General features: G+C 32.1%; 1 protein-coding gene across 1 annotated transcript in view; it reads left to right on the top strand.

The window, feature by feature from the left end:
* The window catches only part of ERBB4 (erb-b2 receptor tyrosine kinase 4), a 1167248-nt gene that overhangs the window by 891300 nt on the left and 249234 nt on the right, over positions 1 to 26714 (top strand). Inside the window, 2 exon segments of the mRNA XM_079135547.1 lie at positions 234 to 308; positions 24204 to 24336. Coding sequence (XP_078991673.1) covers positions 234 to 308; positions 24204 to 24336 — 208 coding nt within the window.

Raw genomic sequence — 26714 nt, 5'->3', positions numbered from 1 at the left:
CTTTCTAAAAATGACTAATTTTTGTTTCCTTGTATTTTTTTTTTTTTTAAATTCACATCTTCTGCAGGTGCATAGGCTCAAGTATTGAAGACTGCATCGGCCTGATGGATAGGTACTTGGTGTGCTTGCTTCCCATGTTCTTCCTCCGAGGCTCCATGTGTGAGCACTGGTGCATGTGTGTGCATGTCACTGTGGATGGAGAATGATGTTTTCTGTTCTGTAATTGCCTGCAGGTGTAACGGTCCCACTAGTCATGACTGCATTTACTACCCATGGACGGGCCATTCCACTTTACCACAACATGCTAGGTAACATCTACCATGTTTCCATTTTATCACTCAAATCCTTTCCCAGTTATCATGAACAAAAAAAGTACTAACCAGTCGAATTAAAGTTATAATTATATATTAATTTAGTAAGTTATAACAGATTCTGAAAACACTTTTCTTTTCCAGCCACATTTCTTAATTCTTTTTCCCTCATTTATTATGACTTGAGTTCTAACGAGTAATTATGTAAAATTTAGAAACAATTTTATTATTCTAGAACTTTAACAGAATGTTTTCATTTTTAATTATGTAAATACAAAAGGAAATATTTTAAACAAGGAATTTGCAAGACTGACCAATGTTTATATTTGTGATATAATTTGAATTCAATTTCTGATTTTACTTTATTTTGAACCAATTGGCATTTTCTCTAGGTAGCAGAATTACTATGAAAAAGGCAATATAAAAATATTTTGTCTAGGTAAAAGTACAACTAGAATAATTATAAAACAAAATATATTACTCACGTATGTGAATGCTTGTATTGACTTTAATCATGAGCACCAAAACTAGAAATTTCTTAAATGTACTGCATTTATGGCACATACATCCATTTTTAACATTGTTGAGTAATAAAAAGGAACAGACTGCTGCTGTACACTACATGAATGGATCTCAAATACATTATGCTAAATAAAAGAAGCCAAACTGGAAAGAATGCATACTGTATGATTGCCTTCATATTGCATTCTGGAAGAGGCAAACTGTAGAGATAGAAAATCAATCAGTGTTGCCAGGGGCTACAGGTTGGGGATGACATTGACTACAGAGGGGCAAGAAGAAATTTGCAGGGATAATAGAATGGTCTGTATCTTGATTTTGATACTGGTTGCACAAGCAAAAGTGCTTGTCAGAACCTAAGAACTAGATATTTTACGGTACATAAATGATAGAAAGGCTGAATTTTACTTTATACTTCAACAAACCTGACTTTTAAAACATCTTGTAAAATATTTCCTAAGGATAACTTTACAATCTTATATATTATCATATTACATATTATGTAATATAGCTTCCATATTGTATTATACATAATATAAATAGCTTACATTATCAGCTTTGTGAAACATATTAATCTCATCTATTTGCAAAATTGAAAGTAATGGTAAAATGCAATAAACAAATGAGAATTTCGGATCAAGTGTTACCTAAATTCTTTTATTGAAGTATAACATAAAAGTACACAAAATATAAGTATAAAAGTCAGTGAATTTCTCAAAATGAAATATTTGTGTGACCATCAGCCAGATTAAAAAAGAAAATAGTAATAGAATCCCAGAAGCCCCCTTGTGCCTTATACCACAGGTAACTACTGCCCTGAATCCTATCACCATACATCAGTTTGCTAATTTCTCACCCTATATAATTTAGTCATATAGTATTACTCTATGCGTCTGGCTTCTTTTGCTGAATATTTTATTTATGAGATTCATCAGTGTCACTGAATTCAATCATAGATTTTTCACTCATACGTCATTGCCTTTAAATTTTTTTTTTAAATTTAAAGTGATCAAATACATGACACGTCATTTTTTTTTTTTTAATGAAGTAAATAGAGACATTGAAGCTCACAAAGAAAGCATTAGAGTGAATTGATGTATGCAATAGTGGCACACATGGGTACAACTGAGACTAGATAGTATAGTGAGCCAGGTTAAAATGATGAAAAAAATGGATGAAAGAATGAGAAGTGATGGGAAAGGAGAGGGGGGTGGAAAGGATGATCTAGATCAAGTGCAGTGTTAAAAGCCGAGGTCCATCTTGAGTGGCTCCTGTGTTCATTAAATAATTTTTCCTCTTTGAGACATTGGTTGAGTCACTGCACTGTCACTTTGAAGAGTGTTTCACATTTGCTGTGATTTTATTATAATTATCCCAGAGGACTAGTGAGGGAATAGAGGATGGTGGTGAAGCGTGCTGTTTCCAGAACTAGATGCTCTGAGGTGTGTGACTGTGGGCAAATTCCTTGAATTATAAGAGCATCACTTTCTTTTATCTTTTTTTTTTTTTTCATGTATTAAAGGACAGTATTAGTAAAGTTCACCAATTGCTTAAGAAGATTCAGTGTGTCCTTAGAGCAGTGCCTGGCTCATAGAAATGGCTAAATAAGTATCATTATATTATTTTTCTACATATCAAGGATTCTCAGACTTTGGGAATGGGAGCACATGCCTCCCAGAGGTGAAGACAGAAATCTCTCGAAGTGTCTTTTTACGTGTAGTGCTGCCCCTCTGATGGACTTCCTGAAGGAAGAGAGGACATTTCTGCCTTTCCTTGAGAACGTTGGTCATGATGAGAGACACTGGTACTGATGGCAACAGGTCATAGGATAGTATACACAGTGAGAAATCACTTGTGGTTTTGTATGCTTATAACTGTTGTTAAATAATTCAAAGTCATAATGTGTTTTACAAATGATTTTATATTTTCAATATTGAAGCAAAAATGGTATTAGAATTCTCACTCCTTTTGCCTGCCTGTGTGGCCAGAACCTATTCTATAATCTTAGATCACTACACCTAGTTCTGATTAGCCCTGTCATCAATAAAATCCGTGACCAGCAATATGTATGGATAGTATAGTATTGCCCATTATTCCTAAGAAAAATCATCTGTAGCCCATTGTTCAGGCAATAAGAAGGGTTACTTGAATTTTAAAATGTAAGTTCAAATACTGGGTCTACCATATTTCTTATTTGTAAAGTGGGGATGATAATGGTGATTTTAAAAATAGGAATTCTTAGAGCTTATATCATTGGTATGAGGAGTGAATGAGATAATTTATAGAAGCCATCATGTCATATACACCCTGGTGGTGGTTACTGCTCTAGTTGAAATATTGGCATAATAATCTCTTTAAAAGTCTCATTATATTTTACATATCAGCAGGGCATTAACCCAATAGATGTGTGATTATAGAATTGAAACGTTAAAATTTACTTGAATTGTGTGCCAAATCTTTAAGTGCAACATTTCAAAGAATAAATAGTTAATAGCTAATTATTCCTTTTAGAAAATCCAGATATCCTTTGTCTTTTGTTTTTATTTTTTTAATTAAGGGGAATGATGAACCCAGGGACACCTAATCACTGAGTCATTTCCCCAGCCCTTTGTATTATTTTATTTGGAGACAGGGTCTAAGTTGCTTAGGACTTTGCTAAGTTATCCAGGCTGGCTTTGAACTTAGGATCCTCCTGCCTTAGCCCTCTGAGCCTCTAGAATCACAGGCATGCACCACTGTACCTGGCCAGATATCTCTAATTAATATATGCTTTGAACTTAACTTCAAAGCAATGCAACTCTGTTCTTCAGTGATATGACTTGTCAGAATTAATTGACTTGTCACAGTCTGTTTGGAATTGACATGAAGGGTGTAGCCTTCACTCTTTGGAAAAGTCTATGACCATGGAACATTTTCTCACAGATTGGGTGACTAGTGTGAATAAAAAGTATCTTCTTTTTGAGATCCTTAATGTTGCAGTGGATGCTTACCCCTTTGTGATGGGTACCAGTTCACTGAAACAGGGTAGTAGCCTAGTAAGATTTCAAGTCATTTTCCACTTTTAAATTCCATGGTAGTTTTTTAAAGAGCTTCTTTCTTAATTGATTAAAGTGACTAACCATGATTGAAAATAGTGTTTTAAGTTTCAAGAACTACATTTTAACTGGAAGATTATCCAAATGCCAGCTTTCTTTTAGTCACAGAATATTACATTGAGCATGACAATGTGGCTATTTTGAAATATTTTGAGTCCACTCTCCCTACTGCCCCATTATACTGTATTCTCTTTCCTAAACCAGCAGGAAAAATGATTGAGGATTTAAATGAAAACAGGTGAAATGTTTCCAGTCTTGATCAAGTTCCATTTCCTAAGCAGTGTTATTCTTTCCCAAGCCTGCAATTTGTGAATTGGTTTTCCACACTCCATTTGCCTTACAGGCTGCTGCTGGAATTTCTTCCAGGAAGATTGGATAGGACAGAGGAGAATTTTTTTTTTAACCTGTAGTCTCGTAGAATATGTTACTTACAATGAAAATAGTACCTGATAATTTAGAACTTCTTCTTAATCTTCTAATTTAAATTAAAAGTGTAAAGATAGCTTTTACTCTGATCATCTTTTTCCCATCTCCCCCCCCACACTACTTTTGATGACTTTCTTTCAAGAGTCCTTTAAGAAATATATTCGTTTTATTAATCTTTTTGAATGCCATTTATTTTAGCTTGTACATGCACAAAGTATTAGATTCTATTCTATTTTTGATTGTCAAGTATATATATCCAAAACTTTGAAAAATCCTAGTCCCTTGTTCCAGGGAGAACTAAGTTTGTTAATCTCAATAGGCAAAGGCTCTATTGGCAAAGCATTTCTGCATGTAAGTTAGCAATAAAAAATTGTGAACTAAGAATTTTTTTCTAATTTGTGGAAACTATTAAAATGGCTAGATATTTGTTGTAGTATTTTTATCTGCTTCCTTTGTTCCAATTCAATTATTCTAGGTGCTTTAAAATATGAAGTATGGTAATTGAACTCAGTTTAAATCCGCTATAGGCTGCTGCTTGAAATATTTCTTATCTTTGTCACATTTTAATGCCTGTGCCACTCTTTTACTTATGGTATAGTGGTTATTACCCAAGGGGTCACATAACAGTTTATCCTTTATCAGTGTGACCCATGTGTGAAATATGAGAACGATGATGTGACATTCTTGGCACCACTTTCACAAATGGCACAATTATTTTTCTTTGTTTGTTTTGCCCTCAAGGAATGTAGTTCATAATTTATATCCAAATCAAATGGTCAAATTCTTCCATAGATGGTTACCTTAGATGAGTGGCAGTTGTATTATGATCCCTAAGTCCAATAAATAAAAGTACACAGCCTTTTTATTATAAGTCTATTCCCACATTCTCTATATTAAATTTACTTTTGAATTAGAGTTCAAGAGGTGAAGGACATCGGATGAATCTCTTCCTTTCGGATGATTTTGACCCACGCTTCCCAGCACCCATAAAATACCAATATTGTCAGGGAATTAGAAGGGAAGAGCAAAGCATCTCAGCTCAGTTGTTAATTCAACAAGTTCAAGTGGTGACTTTAAAGGGAAGTATTTAGTATCCCAGTTTGCCCAAGTGTCTTTTGCATCGATATAAAAACGCTCATACTTTATTATATCCTAGAAACTTTTTATGCTCATACTTTATTATATCCTAGAAACATTAATGTTATACTCAAGCTCACTGTCAACTGTGACCAAATAATCCATACACAGAGTTTTTATGATCATTGAATTTGGAACTAAAGTAGAAACTCTAAAGATACCATAATTAAATTGGTAAGATATTGATTATACTAGTTAAGGCTCAAAGCAAAAAATCAGTAGGTGAAGGAAACCAGGGCATATTCTTGTCCTTCACTCTGTCCCTTGAGCATCTTTCTATAGTGTAGAAATTGTAATTTTTATAATTCTTAATTTCTTAATTTCTTATTTACTAATTTGGAAAAACCTCAGGCCTACCTATTACTTATTATCTCAAAAATACCTTAAATTTCACTGAAATCAATTATTGACCATCTAATGTCTGTTATGTAAAGTAAAAGCAAAAGACAGTAAGACAGCACTGAAGTCTTTACTCTTTTCTTTATGCAGATATTCAAAGTTTTCAAGTGCTTTTCATATGCTATTCCAAGTTTTGACCATTGGCCTTCTTTTCTTATAAAGTACAATTTAGAGGTATCGGTATGTCATCAGTATTACTCAGGATTTTTCATTGGGATTTTTAGTAAATTAGATATAGTAACTTTTATTTCATAATGCTTAATTTCTAACAATTATCTTTTCAAGTAAGAGCCATCTAAATTATCACCAAGTAAAAATATAAATGCTTTGCAAACATTTCTGTCAGTGTTATATATAATGATGCTTTGATAGTATGGGAAGTCAAAAACTACACAATGTAGCAAAATAACCAAGATAATTCCTAATAAAAAGAAATTGCCTCATGTTTTTGAAAGGACTAAACAGTAAATGTGCTAAACAAATGATGTATGTAAAATTTGCATATGTAAAAAGAATGGCATTAAAAACTGCCTAGTCCTCTATCAAAGTTATCAGTGAAGTGTTAAGATCACTTTGGCAATGGCTTTTCATCTCACCGAGTCAGTGCCCAAATATTATTCATTGAATCATTTCCAATTAATGTTTTAAATGAAAGGGCTACTACATATAGTATATATTTTTGATCTTATACTTACTTCTAGCATTCAGTTCTTAGACACATATTAAGATATTAGTGAATTAGGGTCTCTGCTATCAGAGTTTGCTCCCAAACTTTTTTTGTAATGCAAAATTCCATAGACCTAGGTATGTATTTGAAAATTAAAATAGCAATGATTTCAAAAGTAAAACTTTGTCATTAGGTAAAGAAATCACTCAGTTGCTAAATACAATTCCTATTCCTGTGTAAATTACTACAAATTTAGCAACTAAAAAACAAAACCACAGTTCTGTAAGCAAAATTTCGGGGTTGCGTTCAGCAAGGTGAACATATGGACTCCTTGTCATACGCACCTCTTCGACTTTAAGCCAGAAATAATATGCCAGATTCTTAGATTTTCTTAGTTTTCTTCTGACCTCTAGACTCAGATTTGAAGGCTCCTATGATTAGATCAGACCCACACAGTGTCTCCCTCTCTTTGAGTTACTGAGGTCTTCATTACATCTGTGAAGTTCTTTCACATTAACACCTAGATGAGTGTTTCGAAGTGAGAGAAGGTGTAGTATATACCAGTGTCAGTAATCCTGGGAGCTGTCTTCTACTCTGCCTGACACACTGCGTACTATGGTAACTACTAATAAACTAATGATCATTTCCAATGGTTCCTTTTTCATTTTTCCTTGTCCTGTGAGAAATTTAATTCTTTTCTGTGTCTCATACCATACAAGAAGCCCTGCATCTTTAAGAGAGAAGTTGATCATGCTCTCTTCAAGTAATTATTCTGCTCTTGGCTCCCTAAAATCTTGAAACCATCATTAAGATATCGTCTTAGAACTAAAACCAGCGTACATGTATATACTTTGAGGCATGATCTAAGTATCCATGTTGGCTCCTGTGGTTGGCTTCCTTTGTGAACAGGACCTCACAATTATAATTCTGATTAAAAATCCCCCAGTTTAACACCGTTTCTAAACTTCCCATTAAACTATTAGACTTCTCTAAGACTGCTCCAGGACTGCATTTTCCAAATATATAAGCACTAGCCACACGTGATCATAGAGCACTTTCAATGCAGTTAAAACAAGTTGAAATATTCTACAGTGATAAAAAGTACAGTAGATTCTGAAGGCATAATATGAAAAGTAAAAGTAAAATATTTCATTAATAGCTTGTTATTTGATTACATGTTGAAGTGTTAATAATTTGGAAATAATGGGTAAAAAATTAAATTTTAGATAATTAACTTCTATCTTTATTTGAATATGCCTCCTACTATATGTTATTTATGTAACTTCTTTCATTTTCTGTTGGAAATCCCTGCTCTAGCCTAGTCATCATGAAATTCTAATTTAATGGTGAGTTTTGTTACTGTTTTGAGCCACCATAAGAACAGTGGAGTGAAAGCTTTCATATATTGACATAAGAATCTTCATTTTCATTAACTCACTAGGTTATAGATGAGATTAGTCCAAAAAAAAAATCTCTTTTCTCAAACCCCTGTGCATACCTATATATTTGTACATGTGCCCAGATTTCATAAACTTCTACAGGACAAAAATATGATAGTTAGGGTTTGCATTAGAATTTTTACTATCATCTACCTTTAAAATAAAAAATTACTCAGAGTTGGCATTATATTCTACAGACCCTCTTAAAATTATGTTTCATAAGCAATATTGATAATAATTGTTTCAATTTCTGTATGCCATAAATAAATAGTATTTAAGCAGAAAGATTTAAGTGTACATAAAAGTTTCTGTTTTTATGCTTGTTATATATTAAGAAGGGAGTCAAAATTAATCCCCATATAGTTTAGGCCTCTATTGTATTAGGCCCTAAGTAAGTATCTTTTTTTTTTTTTTTCATATTTCCTATTTAACTAAAGGAATCTAATTTACTGGGACCCCCTTCTGTGATGTGGTTACATAAAATGATGTGTAGATATTAGCTCAAATTGCTCTCTTCATGCTTTTTTTCTTATTACCTCAGCACATTCCCTAACTAATCATTCTTTCATAAACATACAATTATTTTTGCATACTACGTATGTTAGCAGGAGCTAATTAACAGGGAGCACATTGATTTACCAGCAAAATTCCCTCACAGTGATTTTATTTTCAGCTACCATCCACTCTCAAACCTAAAGTGGTTTAGTTTCATTGTTATTTCACAGTAACTCAGCACTAAAGAATGAATGATAAGGAAAGGGAAACCCACCTCTAATAAACTTTGAGTGCTTGTAGCCATTGTAATTTTTATAGCATTCTGTTCCTTTGCTCAGAGAAAGCATTCCATATGCTTGAGTCATTTATGGAATAATTATAGTTACTTTCAGTAGAGTAAAAATAAAACAACAATGAAAACCTTTACCATAAAAAGTTTACTTGTTCAGGAAATTTTTTTTTAATAAACAAAGTAATATCTATTTCCAAATCTATTTCTTTATTAAACTTCTGCACTTTAAATTCTAGAGTCCATATCCTAATTTCAAATCCCAGAATGGATACCTAAACTGTTCTACATACAAGTAAAGACAGAACCAATGAGAGAACCAAAACATCAATTTTTGTTACTTGCCCAGGATTGTGTTGCTTTTTTTTTTTTTTTTTTTTTTTTTCCCTAAAATATCTCATATTTAGCTTGGAGTTTGTTTGCAGTACTCTAAACAAATTCTAATATAGGTCTGTCAGGTGTACTGTGCTGTTACATTTAATTTTCAAGACTGATGTATAAAAATACTTATCAGTAATGCCATTTTATAAATGAGGAAACAGGCTGAGAGTAATTAAATTTCCAGGATATCACTTGGCTGGTAAGTGGCAGAAGGATTTGAGTTCAGCCATATCTGATTCCAAAGATCATATTTCTTCCTCTCTATCAAGCTGGTTTCCAAGTAGAGCAGTTAAGAGATATTTTGTGATGAGGATGAGTGAAAATTTTCAACCTATTTAAATGATTTAATCTACTGTCTTTCACTTAATCTTAGTTTTACCTATGAAACCTCCCTCTGATATTGCATTCTAGAATTCCAGACCATAAGATTTTGCTCTAATGATTGCAACACAACGTGATTTTTAAAAAATATTTTACATATATCAGTGACTTATCTAAGCACATATGAATAAATATAGTTATATTTTTAAATCACATCTAAACTGGGAGTTTTTTATAAATTCTGCAGAAATTTGAAAAAAAAATTGTTGTTCCCTATGAGAATCACTTCCCCAAGATCTGTCATCAATTCTATTAATACTCACATTTCTAAACTCACTTATCAAAGATATAAGTCAGAATCCAAATTTCACAGACACTGAAATAAAGACACTATAATGCAAACTTGGGCGAATATTTCTTCCTCACTAGTTCATACTACAGGTTTTGTGGGATTGGGCACAGCTGAGAATAGAAATGATTTTTAAGTGGTTGAATATGAATCCTAGATTGCGTATCATTTGGTTATGATTGATGAGGATGAAAAGTGGCTTTCAAAAAAATTTAATAGATTAAAAACCATAAAAATTCTATATAATAATGGGGTATCCTATGATGTTTCTCCTAAGAAAAATTTGTTCTCTTACTGATATAAATACCATATTTTATTTTTAAAAGGAGAAAACAAAACAAAACAAAAAACCTCTTCTGTATATACAATACACATATTTAACAATATGTAGCCAATTATTTCATTTTATTTTCATGTCAAGCATTGTTTGTGGTAAGACACTGAGAAGAGAACCAATAGAAAAATTAATGAAAATCATAGTATCATGAAATTGTATATAGTGAAAAAATATTCAATGTCAGTTTCTAATCATACACTTGCAAAATTATTTATTATGAGGCAAATTGCAAATGGGTTGTATGATAAGGAATGATAAGGGAAGTACAACAGACGACACCTGTGATTTTGACCTGAATAACTGGATGAAAGTTGATGCCATAGAAAGATACAGGATGTAGTATAGCCAAGGAGATTCAGAAGGAGAGGGTGAAGGCAAGAGGAAGTCAGCTAACTGCAAAGTCTGGAAGCCAAGTGAAGAAAGTGTTTCTAGGAGTTTGTGCTTACACTTAATGCCGATAGGGAAACAGATATTCACCATCTTATTTGATGCAATTGAGGTAATATGTGAAATTTGAAAAAAAAAAATGAAAGCAGTTTTCTTTGGAATATAAGGGATAAAATGGTTAAGTGTGTTAACATAATAAGCAGAAAAGACAGAAATGGGGATAGTTTGTATAGAGAGAGCTATTCAAGTGCTTCCTCCAAAAGGAAGAGAAGAAAGACTCAGGGATTATGATCTTTGTTTATTTTGCTTACATTGGGAAGCATTATAATGTGTTTTTTAAACTGATGGAAATGATTTGAAAGAAAGAAAATCTATATTTCAGAAGATAATGGCAACTTCAGGCCAAATATTTAGTACACAGGTGGGGAAGTTGGTCATCAAAAGGAGTGGGGATCATGCCTCCATTGTAACTAGAAGTGGTTCACAGTAAAGTGATGAAGATGTAGGTAGATAGGGGATTTGATGGTGTGAAAATGTGTAAATTCTTAGCATCCTTTTAAATGAGAACATTGCCTAGAACAGAATGGGAGAAGCAATACTGGAAATTCAAAGAGAAGATTTGAAGTAGTCCATTGCGCTACTTAGGAAAGGGACATCATCCTAGAAGCATGGTAGTATTGCCAGGCAGTAATAGGGGTCTTTTAGAGAGATGCATTCACAGATCAAAATGAAGGATTGTATTTTGTAAAGTCATATTATGATTGTTTAGATGTAGGGATGGCTACTTGGACATTTGGGTTTAACCGTGAACAAAATTTTACCATATGAGTACTCAAAAAGGAAGAAGAATCAAGGATACATAATATATGATATTTATGGGATGTGAATAGTATGGGATGTGTCCTGGGTTTAGATTGGATGTATTGAATTTGTGATGACTCTGACACATTCAAGTGATGCTAATTGGAAAATTTAATAAAAAGATATACAAACATAGGGCAGAACTGAATAGGAAATATGAAAATTCAGAAAGCTGAGAGCCAAGTGTCAATTTCTTGTGATTTTAGACGGGAAGCAGAGGAGAAAGAGAAGTAGTTGAAGATGGAACAATATCAGAGAAAGATATTTTGAAGAAGGGTGATATTTGAGTGTGTTTTGGAAGATATAATAGAGTATGAAAGTTTGGGGATAAAAAGAAGGAAGATATCATCATTATAGATGATTCTTGAAAAAACTAGAAGAAATCAGAGGGAAAGAAAATATCAAAGTCTTATTTAGCTCAGAGATTAAAAGACCCCCTCATTTCTGTTTTATTAGCAGAAAATTAAGTCATGGAGAGAAAAGGTACAGATGAGATTCCTAGCTGCCATAGAAAGGCTGGGGGAGGGAGTTTTTCTTAATGCCTTATATCCTATCTGAAGTTAGAGCTGAAGTCATCTTACAATAAGGGAAGTAGGTATTTCTTAGTGGGCATATGTGAAGAGAGGGATGGTCTGGAAAATAAAATTCAAATATAAACTGTGCTAATTTTCACATTTAAAATATTCTGACATTAACTTGCAAATCATCAATAATTTGCACTCTGTTACTTTACATGAACCCAACTTGAAAGTCACCCATTTTATTTTTCCATGGAAAATAACAGGTTGTGGTTAGCTATCAGTGACTCTGAACTCATTAAATTAGAAGACTGTTAAATATATAATCAGAATCTAACAGCACTTTGTATGTGTTCTGAGAAATTAACAGATTTCAATACCTGTAGTGTTAATTGCGAAAAGCTGATATGTAACAATTACTCTAAATTACACCATTACTGCAAACATCATCAATTGTGCAGTTGTGCAGGTACAGAACATTGGTAAAGCAGTAAGTTGTGAAAAAATTTTCCTATATCAATTTTTTAAAATGCTCTCAAGTTAAGGAAGCATGATGGAAAATCCCTTGCTAATAAAACTACTTTGACTTTTGAGTATACTGCTATAACTAGGTGGTTCTTATCTTAGCAAATTTGTCCCATGTATCTTTCTTTGACAACCAAAACAAATTAAAGTAAAATTTATCCTCCTAATGATTAAAGTTCACCAGTCATATTTTTTGATATTTTTTCTTCTTCCAATATTTTAAATATTACTGTAATATATTTAAAAATTAATTTTTAAATTACAAAAGTGATATCTGCTCAGTGCATTAAATTCAGGTGTATATCTGTATGTCAGTGTTTGCAAAATTATCTACATATAGTAATAAGAAGTTTTGATTGTATACTAATAAGGAACCATAATCCTTACATCATTCAGAAACTTATTTTACTCACTTAATTATATACATTATGGACAACTTTCTTGTGTATCTAACAATATGAAATATGTTTTAGCTGTGTAAAGATCCATGAAAAGTATTCAATTTTATTCTTAAGATTAATTGCTATTTAAAAAGTTGAATAGAAGGCACAGTAAATTTATAGAAGTTACAATGCTTGAGTTAAAAATAATGTTATAGTCTTGTTATAAATTATGTAATTTTACAAGAGATTGCATTCTTTCAATCCCATCAAAACGTGGCTGCAAATTTATCACCAATAGTTGCTGAGGACTACCTGATTTACAAACGTATTCTAATGAGTTTTTAACTTTGTTAATGTGCTGATAATCATGTTACAGATAGGACTAGATGGATAAAGAAGTTAAATTCATCCTTCTTTCAAAGTTCATAAATTTATTGTTTGATTTTAAGAAATCTGACATGGTCAACTATTCATATAGAAATCTTTTTAATATTTTAACAATTGACAGTATGCCTTTGATCCCAGATTGTTTTCAAGAAAATAATAAGTAGAACTTCTAAAATTATTTAGTAATAGGGAGCCTAATCCTTATATGAAATACTAAGTCTAGGTGGTTTGGAAGATCACATCTTTTTTTCACTTCTGCTCTTTCTCTTTCTCTCTGTCTTTTGACTTACTGTGCACATACATTGTTACTTGATGATAGGGGACAACTGGCGTGATTTTTGCAAGATGTACCCACTGCATAACAATGTTGTGTTCCTTGCATTTGTTTGGTTTTGGCTATTTGCAAATAGGACTAATAAACTTTGTGATCTTAAAATGCACTCAAGAAGAAATGGTAGAGTTCTCCAGAAACTAACTCATTGCCCAAGGGTGAAACTAGAGCCCATCAAATCCCTATCTCTTGCTCTCCTTTTTATTTGCTGAAAGAGAAACAGACTTTGCATGAACACAACTGGAATGATAATAAGTAAAGAGGAATCATTTATCTAGATAATAGTCCAAATGGAAATATAAAGATATATAATCTGAAAAATTAAAAGACAGAGAAGAAGAAAGTATAAAGATCAGTCAGGAAACTTAAAAGGAAATACTGTTTACACCATATCACACTTAATATGATTTCCTTAATGACCATTTACAAAACAAAGAAATCTTCAACTATCATCTCCTGGATGCCCATAGTTCAACTATCATCTCCTGGATGCCCATAGTTCAACTATCATCTCCTGGATGCCCATAGCATCCTGAGCTGAATGATAATAGTATACATAATTTTAATAATAGAAAAATAGTAAACAACGAACAGATTGAAAAATTAATATTCTAGCTTGGAATAGAATGTTTCATGTAGATGTGGGTTTTTTTTTCTTGGTAGTAATGATTTCTTTTGCATGTAAATGAAATGGTTTCAGGCAAATTGTGATGTTGACTTGGTATTATATTATTTCAATGTTGTTCGAATTGGCTTAGGTTGGATTTTTTTTTTCTTTTACATTATCTGGAGGCTGTGAATCTGTATTCAGAGCATCTGCAGAATCACAACATCTTCTAGGCATTTGGTTTTGAAAAAATAAGTTTCTCCACAATTAGAAATGTGTTCTAATTAGGGGTTGGGTGTTTATATAAGTTTAAAAAGAGTTATATTACTAAACGTTGTTATTAGATGCTTTAAAATGTGACTTAGGGAATCTGGTCACAATAATCCTCCCCTAAGACTATAAAGAGCAATCCATTCCACATTGAAAACATTATTTAAAGTGGAGTGCAATGACCAAGAGCCTTTGTGAAAGGAGGGTTTGTTTGTCTTTTCTCCAAGTCTTCTGTGGAGAATTTTTAAACAGAGTAGACAGAAACAGCCTTACCCCTTATTTTTTTCCTTGGTTTACTTCCAACCTACCATGGACCTAAAAATTAGAAAAATTTGATATGTAGAGTTTGCCAAGCTAAAAACTAATGAAGAACTCTGTTTTCTTTTTGTTTTCTTTATTAATAATTCAATATATAGCTGCCTAAGTTGCATAAGTTAGACAAGCATCTTGCTATTTTTGAATCCTATTAGTATTTGGAAATGGATAAGAATTAACATGATGTCCAATACAACATATTAAAATTCCACAGATCAGAAACTGTGCAACTGAGGAAACTATGCAGACTTCTATTTAGTGTTACTTATAAAAGTATAGGGCACTTCCTCCCACCTCAATGCCCTTCCCTAAGTAGTTCATTTGAGGCTGACATAGATAAAGCCTAGGCTAACGACCAAGATGGTGTGAAAGTGAAGCAAACATACTGGAAGCACCAGGTCTATTAAATGTTAACTATAAGGAGAAGAGCCACTCTTCTCATTTTTTGTCTTTAAAAATACAGATACCTTGAAATAATGTATTTCATGGTTAAAAGCAAAAAAAAAAAAAGGGGGGGGGAGGAGTAGAGAATCTTTTCGCAAACACTCTTAATTATGACCTTATTTGGCTACAAGTCAAAACAAACAATCAAACAAAAAACCTAGCATAAATGACTTCAAAAAGTACTATTTGTTATTCTTTTGCATAACAAAAGCCTGGAAGTATGGAAGCTGTAATCTTGAGATTCATGGTACTGTGACATCCAAGCCTGAATCTATGTCAATTTCTTATTCTTTCTGCTTTGAAGGTAATAGGGGCAGCAAGTCCAGATGTTCCATCCAAGGACAGGTGGAGGGTAGCTCTATCTGCCCTCCTTGTGCTTTCCCAGAGTTCCTCCTGTGACATTTGCTTTCCTTTCTGCATCTAGGAATTTGTTTTATATTTACAGCAACATGCAGAGAGACTCTAGAAGTCACTTAATTTTTTAAAACTCAGTAAGTTGGAAGTTGTCAGTAGGTACAGTATTAGAAATAGCAGTTGGGTTATTCATCCAGGGGCTTTGGTACAGTGTGGTGGGGTTGAAGGACGCACCAAACTACAACAGGCAAATGAAACAAAGCAAAACAAAAAACTTGTCTGAAAATCAGTTTCACTGCTTTTAGGAGGAAATATTATCCACTTGCCAGGAAGTCAGGAATAAGAAAGTGTTGAAAACATATCAGCATTAGTTCAGAAAAGCAGTAGGTAAATAACTTATATTCTTTTCAATAGAGGTATTTTAGAGTTATGTTTTATTGTTTAAAAATATATAGGAACCTCTGAAATTCTTGTAGGATTTATGTCCTTTTAAGAGTTGGTTTAAGTTAAAAGTAGTAAATGTTTATATAAGTAAACTGTTCATTCAGTTGTTTATTCATGCAGCAACTCTATTTTGTCTCTGTATTTAGTGCTTCTTTTCATAAAATAAAAAAACTAGGCTTCAGAAGAATTTACAGATGTCTGTGACACAATTTCAGCACTTGAAAGACATGTGAACTGGTAAAAATAGAAGTACTAATATTTTACCTTTAAGCTCTGAATATACTTGCTTGCTTATCACTGTATAGATAAAAAGATGGTTGATAACTCAAATCTAGGAAGTAAGTGTTACTAGGAAACTGAAGATGTAGTAATTGAATCCTGGCTATCTCCTTCAAATGGAGAACAGAGAACTAGGAGGAAACCCCTTTCTCAGTTCATCCAACTATTAAGTGTGGATTGAGGTCACTGACTCCCCTGGACACAACTGGAGGTCTCCTCTGCAGGAAACAAGGTGTCAGTAGGGAAAATTAAGTAGAAAACACATCATCTGAGTAAAGAGATATGATATTTCTTAAGGACAATTCCTAACTCCCTCTTTGTAAGTATTTTATTAAAAACAAATTAAGACAAGGATTTGGAAATCCAAAGTATAGTAAAAGCAAAATGAAAGTTGCATTATACATAGGATTGTATGTAAAGAAAACAAGCCATTACCTAAAGAAAAATATATATACATACACATACACACAAATGTGCGTATATATCTATTTATCCAGATTGCAGTACACATATGATTTTAAAAACTATATTAAAATAGCCATTCATAATTATTAAGTAGACATTTATGATATTGTATGATAGTTTTAAAATGTGAAACCATGAATTCATCTGAGCTCTTAAAAATCCTTGTTAAAAGAAAAGTGCTTTCTGGTTTAATTCCCTTTCAATACTATACAGGTACAGAATCATAGGAATAGAAATTCATAGGTAAATTGTGTATATACTTAGGAAGGTGTCTTTAAACATGAGAATGTTTACCTCAAAGTCAAGAGTATAAATTTATGTACTTTTTCAAACATTGCAAAAAGCAAACGCCCCTGTATTGGTTTAAGTATTGCTCTAAGGAGAAGGAAGTAATTAATCTGAAACTACCAGAAATTTTTCTTAGAAGCTAATCCTACAAATAAAAGAATCAGTATTTACATATTGGTTTAATGGTAATATCTCTACTGAAATAATTTTGTAACACATATTCAATGAAATGTGACATTCACATGTTAAACTATGGAAAAAGTTATTTTAATATGTGAAAACAAGTCAAAATACATTCAAGTGTGTTAAGAAGGAGCACCCATTGTGCATCTTTTGCTTAAACACTTGCACTTCTGACCATATTTAAATGGAGTAGAAGAATCTTGAGATCTACTCAGAGGCAGAGACACTGCAACACCCTCTGTCACATCAAATAAAAACTGTTACTGTCAATAATGTCAACCTCTGAGTCTGACCCAGATCATTTTCATTGGCTCTAAAAGGAAAAATTGTGTCATGTTTATAGAGCAGGCAGAATTCTGGGTCAGAATAAGCACAATTTGCAAGAGACTAAAAAGAGGGAAAAAAATCTCCTAATGTAGCTATCCTTGCCCTAGGCAATAACCCTTAAGTGTCTTCTGGGGATTTTAACATTTCCTAGTGTTTCAAGGTCTCCTGTTTCAAATCTGAACTGTTTTAGGAAGACTGAACAGAATGGTAGAGAAGTAAGCGGTGTCACTGGGGTTAGGTACCACTTGTCATTCCTTTCTTAAAGGAAAACCTTGTTTTATGTTTCTGAAAAATCCTCCTAGCTTTGTCTTCACTAAGAAAATTAATGAAACTAAAAGAACAATGCCATCTCTAATCTTTATACCCAAAAATATAAAGGACTTAATAAACTTAAACCATAATGAAGACAGCAACAGAGAAAATGATAGAAGATGATTAAAATATTAAGATATAAGTAAATATTAAATCAAAGGATCTATGAGAATCCCCTAAATAAATTGAGTCACATTTTGTATTCTTTAAATATATATAGTGAAGTGAATATATAGTGAATCACATACAATGACTATATCTGATTAATGTTGTATACTTAATAAAACATTTCTAATGAAACATTTTTAGAAACAAAGACAATACAATATATCTGAAATAGTAATGTGCCTAAGAATTCAAGACAGACCTTTTTAGTATTAACAACTATTCATATTTGACTTCATCCAAGTATCTTTAACTTTTCTGAGTTTTTTCCCCTTATTTTTAGTATGGGTTTATAAGATCTGTGTTGAATAGTTATGAGGAAGCTATACAATGCATGTAAAAAGAATTTTTAAATTATGGAATATTCAACTGCTAACAATTATTAGAATGAAAAATGTACATTTTATCTAAATTATTTAAGTTTAAAGGTAGTACATAGGACCAAATAAAATTTTGGTTTATTTCTATGAAAGGGAATAATTTCTATAACAGCATGAAAGTTTTTGACATTTTATTTTTTTCATTATTTCTGATTTAAAATGAAGTGAATAACCCTATATATGCTATAAAGCCCAGGGGAACCTGTCGGCAGGGGCTTCTTTTTTGAAGAGAAATTTTTGCTGTGTTCCAAATGCCTATATAATTAATGAAATACTGAAATTTTCATATTTTCAAAGTTGTATTCTTTGACTCATTTGGCAATTGTGATATGTTCTAAGTATTTCAATAAAATGTCAACAGTTTTTGATCAACTATGTATTTCTTATAGCAAGAGTAAGTTAGGAAAAATGGAATATGTCCTTGAATATCCATGTAACCTCTGGTTAATGGAAGCTTCATGGTTTTGTTTTTATTAGTATAAGATTTTTGGAGGAAAGACACAATACAGGATAAGAGTCAATGTTACCTAATTATATTTTTAAAACAAAAATAGGTTTACAGAGAACCATCACGTTTGACCTCAAATTCTGGAATACACATTTAAGTTGCATATATATTTATTTATTAGAGAAAATAATTTATCTTTCCAACAAGTAAAATTTACTGTAAGTATTACTAGACACTCTTGCATGAGTGTCTATGCACACACACACACATACATGCACACACACACACACATCTTTGTATCTCTATCTGAACATACATATCTGAAGATATATATGTTTCCTGGCCAAAAAGGGACATATGATTCACTTAAGCTTAAAAATATTTGCGTTAATAATAGTATTAAGTGTGTTCTAAATTCATCAGAGCTCACAAGTATATGAAACACTAGGTAGTTCTCTACCATGTTTTCTTTGCATTAGTTTTGGTGAAGAATGGATGAGTTTGTATTTAAGCTGAGTTATATCATAGAAGCACTGCACATATTGGAGGCAGATTCTAATGGAAATTGAGATTAGTCTGAATCCAAAATGTTTTTCTGCCACAATCACTATAAGGAAAAATCATACAGAGTTTGAAATTAACACCGAAGAATAATGTTACACTATTTTAACATTTTTTGAGACTTGCAAGTTTTATGATACAAAAATTGTGTTTAAAAAAAAAATGCTGCACTGAATTTATCTTACTCCAACATGTTGCTTTTATTGGCCTTTACCTCCCACATCTGTAAAAGATACACACACACACCCATTTTCGGTTGAACCTTTAGGGCCTGTAAATAAATAGTGAAGCAACTCTAAGTCTGACTCAATGAATTCTGAAGACCAGTTTTCAAATTATTTAGTACCATATGAACTTTATAAAGTGAAAATTTATGATTTAAAATCAATGCTATTAGTTGCAAACTATATACCAACAGTGTACTGTAGGACTACAGGTTATTTTCTTTATCTTAAATTGAAGATTATTCTGTATTACAATAAGAAGAAAAAACACTTATAAATGTAATTGGTCTATTATTTGGTGATGGATTTGCATTACCTTTTAGAAAAAATCTATCTCATAAATTTAGCATTCTTGGCATTGACTATTTTAGTCAAAATACTGGTTTTACAAATTAAAACAAAGAGCAATGTTGTTCATTTTTAAAGGATAGCCAGCCACTAAAGTAAAATTGAAAGGGCATAACAAAATAATTTGAAGAAATGTTTGAGTTTTAATCATAAATAATATTGACTTTAGTATACTTTTTTGTGGTCTTATATCTGGAAGGAAACAGTTCAATGAAGGAAACTATTTGGATTTTTATTAAAATGACTTGTCATGTATTTTCTCACATCTTATATTCCAGAGTGACATGAAAAACATGTTTAAATACAGTAACGAATGACAACAATATGTGTTTTAAATGAATAATATAGTTTGAAAGATACTGCTTTTTATATATAAGGTAATTGCATTCAAGAAAATAGAATATTATTGTTTCTGAAATGAAATTATGTGTTTTTAAATAAATTAGCAAAGTTCATTCATGATTCACAATCCTTGTGATATTATTTCCTTAAATGGCGGGAGGATATTGATTTCACTATACTCTTTCCAAATCACAGAATAAGGTAAACCATCGCTTGATAATATCTCTTTAGTCAAGAACAAGCTTGACACTTGAACTATCTTATACTGTGGGGGGCGGGTACCATTTTTAATGGAAGATCAAAGACAAACCAGTCACCAAACACTAACTCTTTTAGATAAACAATTATAGAGGAAATCCAGATTCCTTAGTAATTAATTCCTCTGATATCACTAGTGTCTAATCTGAGCCACTTGGAGATTTCTTTGACACATATACTAAGAGAAAAAAACTCTGGGAAATAGCAGTCAGTCTGGGAGGGAGGTATAGCAATTGAAAGACACAGTTTTGGTAACTGGTTATCTCAGGTCCTCATGAAAAGTTAAGCATTTGCACTTATAAAGGGGAAAAAGAAAAGCAGGCCTCTACCCAACACCTGCAAATATCTAGGAATTGTCAAAATTGAGGAAGTAAGAAATGTGTAAATAGGATCAACTTTTTCAGATTAACTTGGCTTATGGAACATTAAATTAATTGTAAGAAGTGTACTGGTAATTAAATGTCTTGGGCATATTAAACTATAATGAATAGAAATTATATGCAGAAGAATGCTTATGGTGAATGTGAACAGGAAAGAGTAAAAGGATATCTTAACTGAAAAAATACAAGTAAATATTTGAGCAAAAAGTAAATGAAATACAGTGAATAAAATAAATAAAATAACCCTTGTTATAAAACTAAACTTTTAGATAATGGTTTAGATTTTTTCTTGTATTTTTCTCAAATTGAGTGAACTTTTAATTCCAAAGAAATATACATTATAGAAAATTAAGAAATATATATATGTAAACATATAAAAATGAGTGTCATAGTCCTACTACCAATAACAACTATCTAGTGTTGTGTTTGATATTAACCTAGATGCATATATCTACAAGCACATATGCAGATATATGAGTAATTTTTCCCATATTAAGTTCTGACTATTCTGTAACCCAATCTTTTCAATTTATGGTCCATATCTTCCTATGGCAGCAAATATTCACCCCATCTGTTTAATTATCCATATTCAGACTTCTCAAGTTATCCCCAAAATGACTTTATAGCTAGTTTGTTCAAGCCAGGATCCAATCCAGGACCACCCTTCATGTCCCCTTGTTATGTCTGTCAAGTCTTCTTAGTCTGGATCATTCTCTTTCCTTATCACAATCACTTACTCAACAGAACTTGTCCCACTGAATATCTCCTTCCTTGATTTTATTGTCTTCTTTGTGGTTAACTGTTTTTTCCAAGAAAAAATATGTGAGCATATGAAGAATTTGGCCTCTGAAAATGTTCAACCAGATATTGACCTGTGATCTAGAGGTACATAAGTGGAGTTCCTCATTTCTTCAGGTTTTTTGTAACTCCACCATTCTCCCAGAGTCGTGAGAGAAAACAGTAAAGAAATCTAAGTCAAACATAGGAACTGCTGTGGAAAAGTATCAAAAGTAAATATTAACTAGAAAAACAGAAATTACTGTCTATTGATTTTGAATGCTGATTTTATTACTGTGATCAACCTCATAAGTAATGACATGACAGTTAATCTCTATCCAAATTAGATGAAATGAATGGGGGTCTCATTTTGTTCTATTGGAAGCTATCCTTAAAAAGCAGTCAATTAACAAAGAAAATTATGGTAGATCATGTTTAAAGATTTACTGTGACATTGACACTGACATATATATGTGTGTACATAATATATATATGCTTATATATATTCTCATAAATACATATAAATATTCTTTTACAAAATAAGTAAGCCGAGAGTTTAGAGTTTGATCTAAATAATCTACAGTTAACAAAATGTTGGATACTATTCTTGATTATACATAAATCTTTTGCAAAAAAATGGGTTAAGGAACAAAAAACATACAGTTCTTTATGCAGTAATATCTTTTTCAGGAATACGTTAGGTACTTGTGCTTAAAACTATGCCTTTGGTTGAAAATCTGAAATATTTTCTGAAGTACATATTTATCTGGCATGTCCAAAACTTCAGTGTTACACGCACAAAAATACATCACAATGATGAGTTTGTGTCTATACTATAGTTTAATTTTACCAGCATAGATTTTTATAACTTTAGAAAATCCGATGTAGGAAAATCTAGTTGAATTATAGCAACATTTCAGTATGCTTTAGTACTTTAAGCTGTCAGGAAACAACCTTTAGGATGAACTACTTTTTTAGATTTTTCTGCAGTTTTATTTGACAATATAACAGCCATAATCTTTAAAAGACATGACTTCATTTATAGAAGTAACTGCACAGATTTTTTTTTCAAGATTTCTTTAGAATTCCAGAGTTTTATTTAGGATCATCTACTATCATTGTTTCTGATCTATTTTTGAACGAAAGTTTATTTTGCAAGTGTAAGTAATTTTTTCTAAGAGAATGTAACTCTGTAGAATAGGTTCTTCTAAAAATAGGAATGTATGCTATAAAATACTTTAGAATTTATAAGAATGCAGGGAATTCTTTTTTTTTTGTTTGTTTGTTTGTTTTGATATCTGTAAAGTCTTCCCAGTCAAATATTTACTAGATGACCTCTATGTGTTTTGCTCAAGGTTATTTGTTATGGCATATGGAATTAATATATTTCAGGACTCTGCTTTATTCTAGAACAAGAGTTAAAAAATGTGACTATTACCCATCAAGTAAGGAAATAATTTACCTAAGAAAAGCGTAAGAAGTGATCAGCTTCAAAATTATATCTCTGTTAAAAACACATTAGAAAAACATTTTAAGAACAAAAATTTCTAGCCTCTTCTGAATGCCTCCTTGGTAATTGTTTACATTTTTGTGATATTTAATGTGCAGATGCAAATCTCTTTTGTGAATATAAGATGCTTAGACACACGTGATTATACTACATAGTCCTGTCATTCTCACTCTGAAAATGCTTGACCCTCTTCTCTTTCTCCTGCACATAATTCTACCTGTGTTGTCCTCATCATAGTTTCAAAAAATTGCAGTTTTGGCAATAACAACTGTCTTATCAGTACCCTCATATTCCAAAGGTGTGGGGGTTCACGTGCCTCCAGATGACTCTTTTTTGTTTTGGAGAAGTTCTCTACTGGAATTGATGTTGGCAGATATTTGACAATGTCAAGAGACATTACTGTCACTGAAAGATGGGTATTCTGGCGTCTAGTAGATAGAGACCAGGGACATACTGCTAAACTTCCTAAAATGCAGAATAGTGCCCATGACAATCTATTATTTAGCCCAAAAGGTTAATAGTGCCACTGTTGGGAGCCTGCTTTATAGACAATGCTGAAAATAAAAGTATATGCCACAATAATAATATTAAAATGTTTTTTCCGTTTATTCATGGATAATAATAAAATTAAAATAACTTAAAATGTTCCCATACCAATATCTTAGCGTATCTTCTACATTGTAACCAAATTTACATTTTTTCACAAAATGGCGGGTTGTGGCTGCTTAGTTGTATGTGCATGATTTGTTATTTAAAAACAAAACAAAAAGTTTTGCTTCAGAAAAGATTTGTTACAGTACTAAAGCATTTTTATTGATTTTTATTTGCATTTCTTCTAATTGACCAGATTTATGCAATGTGGATAATGTCTTGCATGACAGATCTTTTCTCTTCTTCTGTTTTTTTTTTTTTTTTTTTCTTTCTTTCTTCATATGTTTTCTTTTTTTTTTCATTCTGGTTGGCAGAACTCCCCTAATTGCTGCTGGAGTCATTGGAGGTCTCTTCATCCTGGTCATCGTGGGTCTGACCTTTGCAGTTTATGTTAGAAGGAAGAGCATCAAAAAGAAAAGAGCCTTGAGAAGATTCCTGGAAACAGAGGTGGGGTGTTCATTATTTCCGTTTATATGTTTAAGGATTTCCAATTGAATTTAAGAGATGTGGATGCTAATCAGTTTTTTAACACAAGTGAATGTTCTGTTTCTGATGACAGCTCCTATTTTTTATATAAAACTGAACAAGAATCATAGTATATAGTAGTAATAGTCAAGATAGTTTCATGACTTGAAGAGATTAGATGTCAGAGATCCAGGATGTATGGCATTGGGGAAAAGACGGATCAGGTTTTGGGGGTGACGCTTGCCATTGGCAAGATCTGGGTAGAACTTTCTCAATGGCAGAGCTAGAAAAGTATCTGGCTACAGGATGTCAGTGGCAGAACTAGGAATACACTTGAAAGCATTTTCGAAAGAGTTTTTGAAAGAGTTTTTCTGTTTCAAAATACAAACAGATAGGTAAACAATGTGTCCTTTAATTAGCATCTTAAATTGATAACTAAAGATGTCATTATACCAGCAGTGAAAGACTATGCTAACAGGATAAAGCTTAGTGTTGTTATTGCAGAACTTACAAAATAATTTATGAGGTGCATTTAATATTATGCATGGTGGTTGCTATGAATATGTAAATTACCCATAAATTATTATAATTTCCTTTACATTGCCATACTGAGTTCTTTTCATGCAGATTTCACTGTCCAGGGAGTGGGGCAGGGGAAACTCTGCACTACCAAACCATTCTCAACTCCACCTATCTCTTTTTCCAGATCCTCATAGCAGTGCCCACCTGAATAATTTGTAGCAATTCTGCTTGGAAACAGGCTACAATGGATTTGTTTTCTCTTTCATTTCAGTGTGACAATCTGACTTTTCCTCTAAACCTTAACAGGAATGGGAATATTCATTCTTTTATAAATTTTGCACACTGCTATAGATTTCAATTTTAGCTCTTTTCCTTCAGAGGTTCAACCTAGATAGAAGAATCATGCGAAATGTCTATTTACAAGACTAAGTACACTATAGTTTCCTGAAACTTTCCATCTACATTGAAAATAATACTTTCTAAAGATTGGAGTTATCTAAACTAAAATAAACTTTCTCCTCAATGCACTTACTTAAGCAAAATAAAGATAGTCAAATACAAACATAAGAAGACATAGTAGTAATATGAACATTAACTGGATAGCTACTGATCAGTTTATTACTTTCAGCTATGTATATGTGAATGGAAGGTAGGAAATAACACATATGTTATATGAGTTTCAAATTAAGTAGGAGGCTGCAGGCAGATAGAATTCCCCCTCGTGGGCAGCTTGGGGCAGTTGGTGAAAGAATTCTGAAAAATAAAGTAAACCAGAGTTGGAAGAGAACTCAAGGCTTCTAACAGCAGTGGATATTTAGGAGAAAAATTTTCTCAACCATGTGCAAGGAAGTCTTATTATTATGCAAAAAGTAGTAATGCTTTATTTTTTTAATGCAGTGCTAAGAATGTCCGTCAGATTGTCATCTCCTTGCTAAATCAACATGTGCTGATTGGTTTCATAAAAATATTTTATTTTGTAAAGAAATTTATTGCTTAGGACCAAATTATTTTACACTTGCCAGTTAGGTGATTGTAGAATTCCCATATTTTTCTCAGTAAAATAAATAATTATGATTTTCAATACCTATCTAAATAGAAGAGAAATTCTTCAGAGGATCAATTTCAATCTTTAAATACTAAAGCTATAACATTCCAACAAAGTGGAAAGGTTTTGAAAGGATAATATATTGTTGGAAAGCACTTAAAATTGATACACTTTTCCCAGATCATTTTGCTCCAGATTGTCTTTCTTCTATTATATGCATAAAAGTACAAAAGCACAGTCTTTTAGATATATTATAAGCTTGATGCTTTGGTAAGCGATTTGATTCAATAATTACTATATTAATGAGACATGATCCTATCCTTTTAAGAATTACAGCATCAGTGCCTATAATATGTCAGAAAATGTTTCAGAATTTTCCACAGTGCTGTCCCATTTCATCTATTATCAGCCCTCTCAGGTGATTATTGCTATACCTATTTCACAGATGGGAAATAAGGGACTAAGAGGAATAAATTGCCTTTTAAGTCTGTGAGTAGCAGCACTAGTATATAGTCCCTCTAAATTTAAACTCAGTGTTCTTTCTACCATATCACCTTTGGTCATGAAATGAAAATATGCTCCTTTTAGAGGAATAGTATTCACATTTCTAGAAAAATAAGTTTGTCTAAAATTTGAAGCGACACCTAATATAATTGTAACTTAACAATTATAAACAAAATGTATAGAGTAAACATCTTAGTTGAAACTGTGCACTTTTAAAAATAAAAAAATTTATTGCTTGGTATATGCCAAAACATATATATTTTATCTAGCTCAAAGTGCTGAAACTCCC

This window comes from Sciurus vulgaris (genome assembly GCF_902686455.1).
Source record: "Sciurus vulgaris genome assembly, chromosome: 3".
Taxonomy (NCBI): domain Eukaryota; kingdom Metazoa; phylum Chordata; class Mammalia; order Rodentia; family Sciuridae; genus Sciurus; species Sciurus vulgaris.
This window is presented reverse-complemented; position numbering and strand designations above follow the sequence as displayed.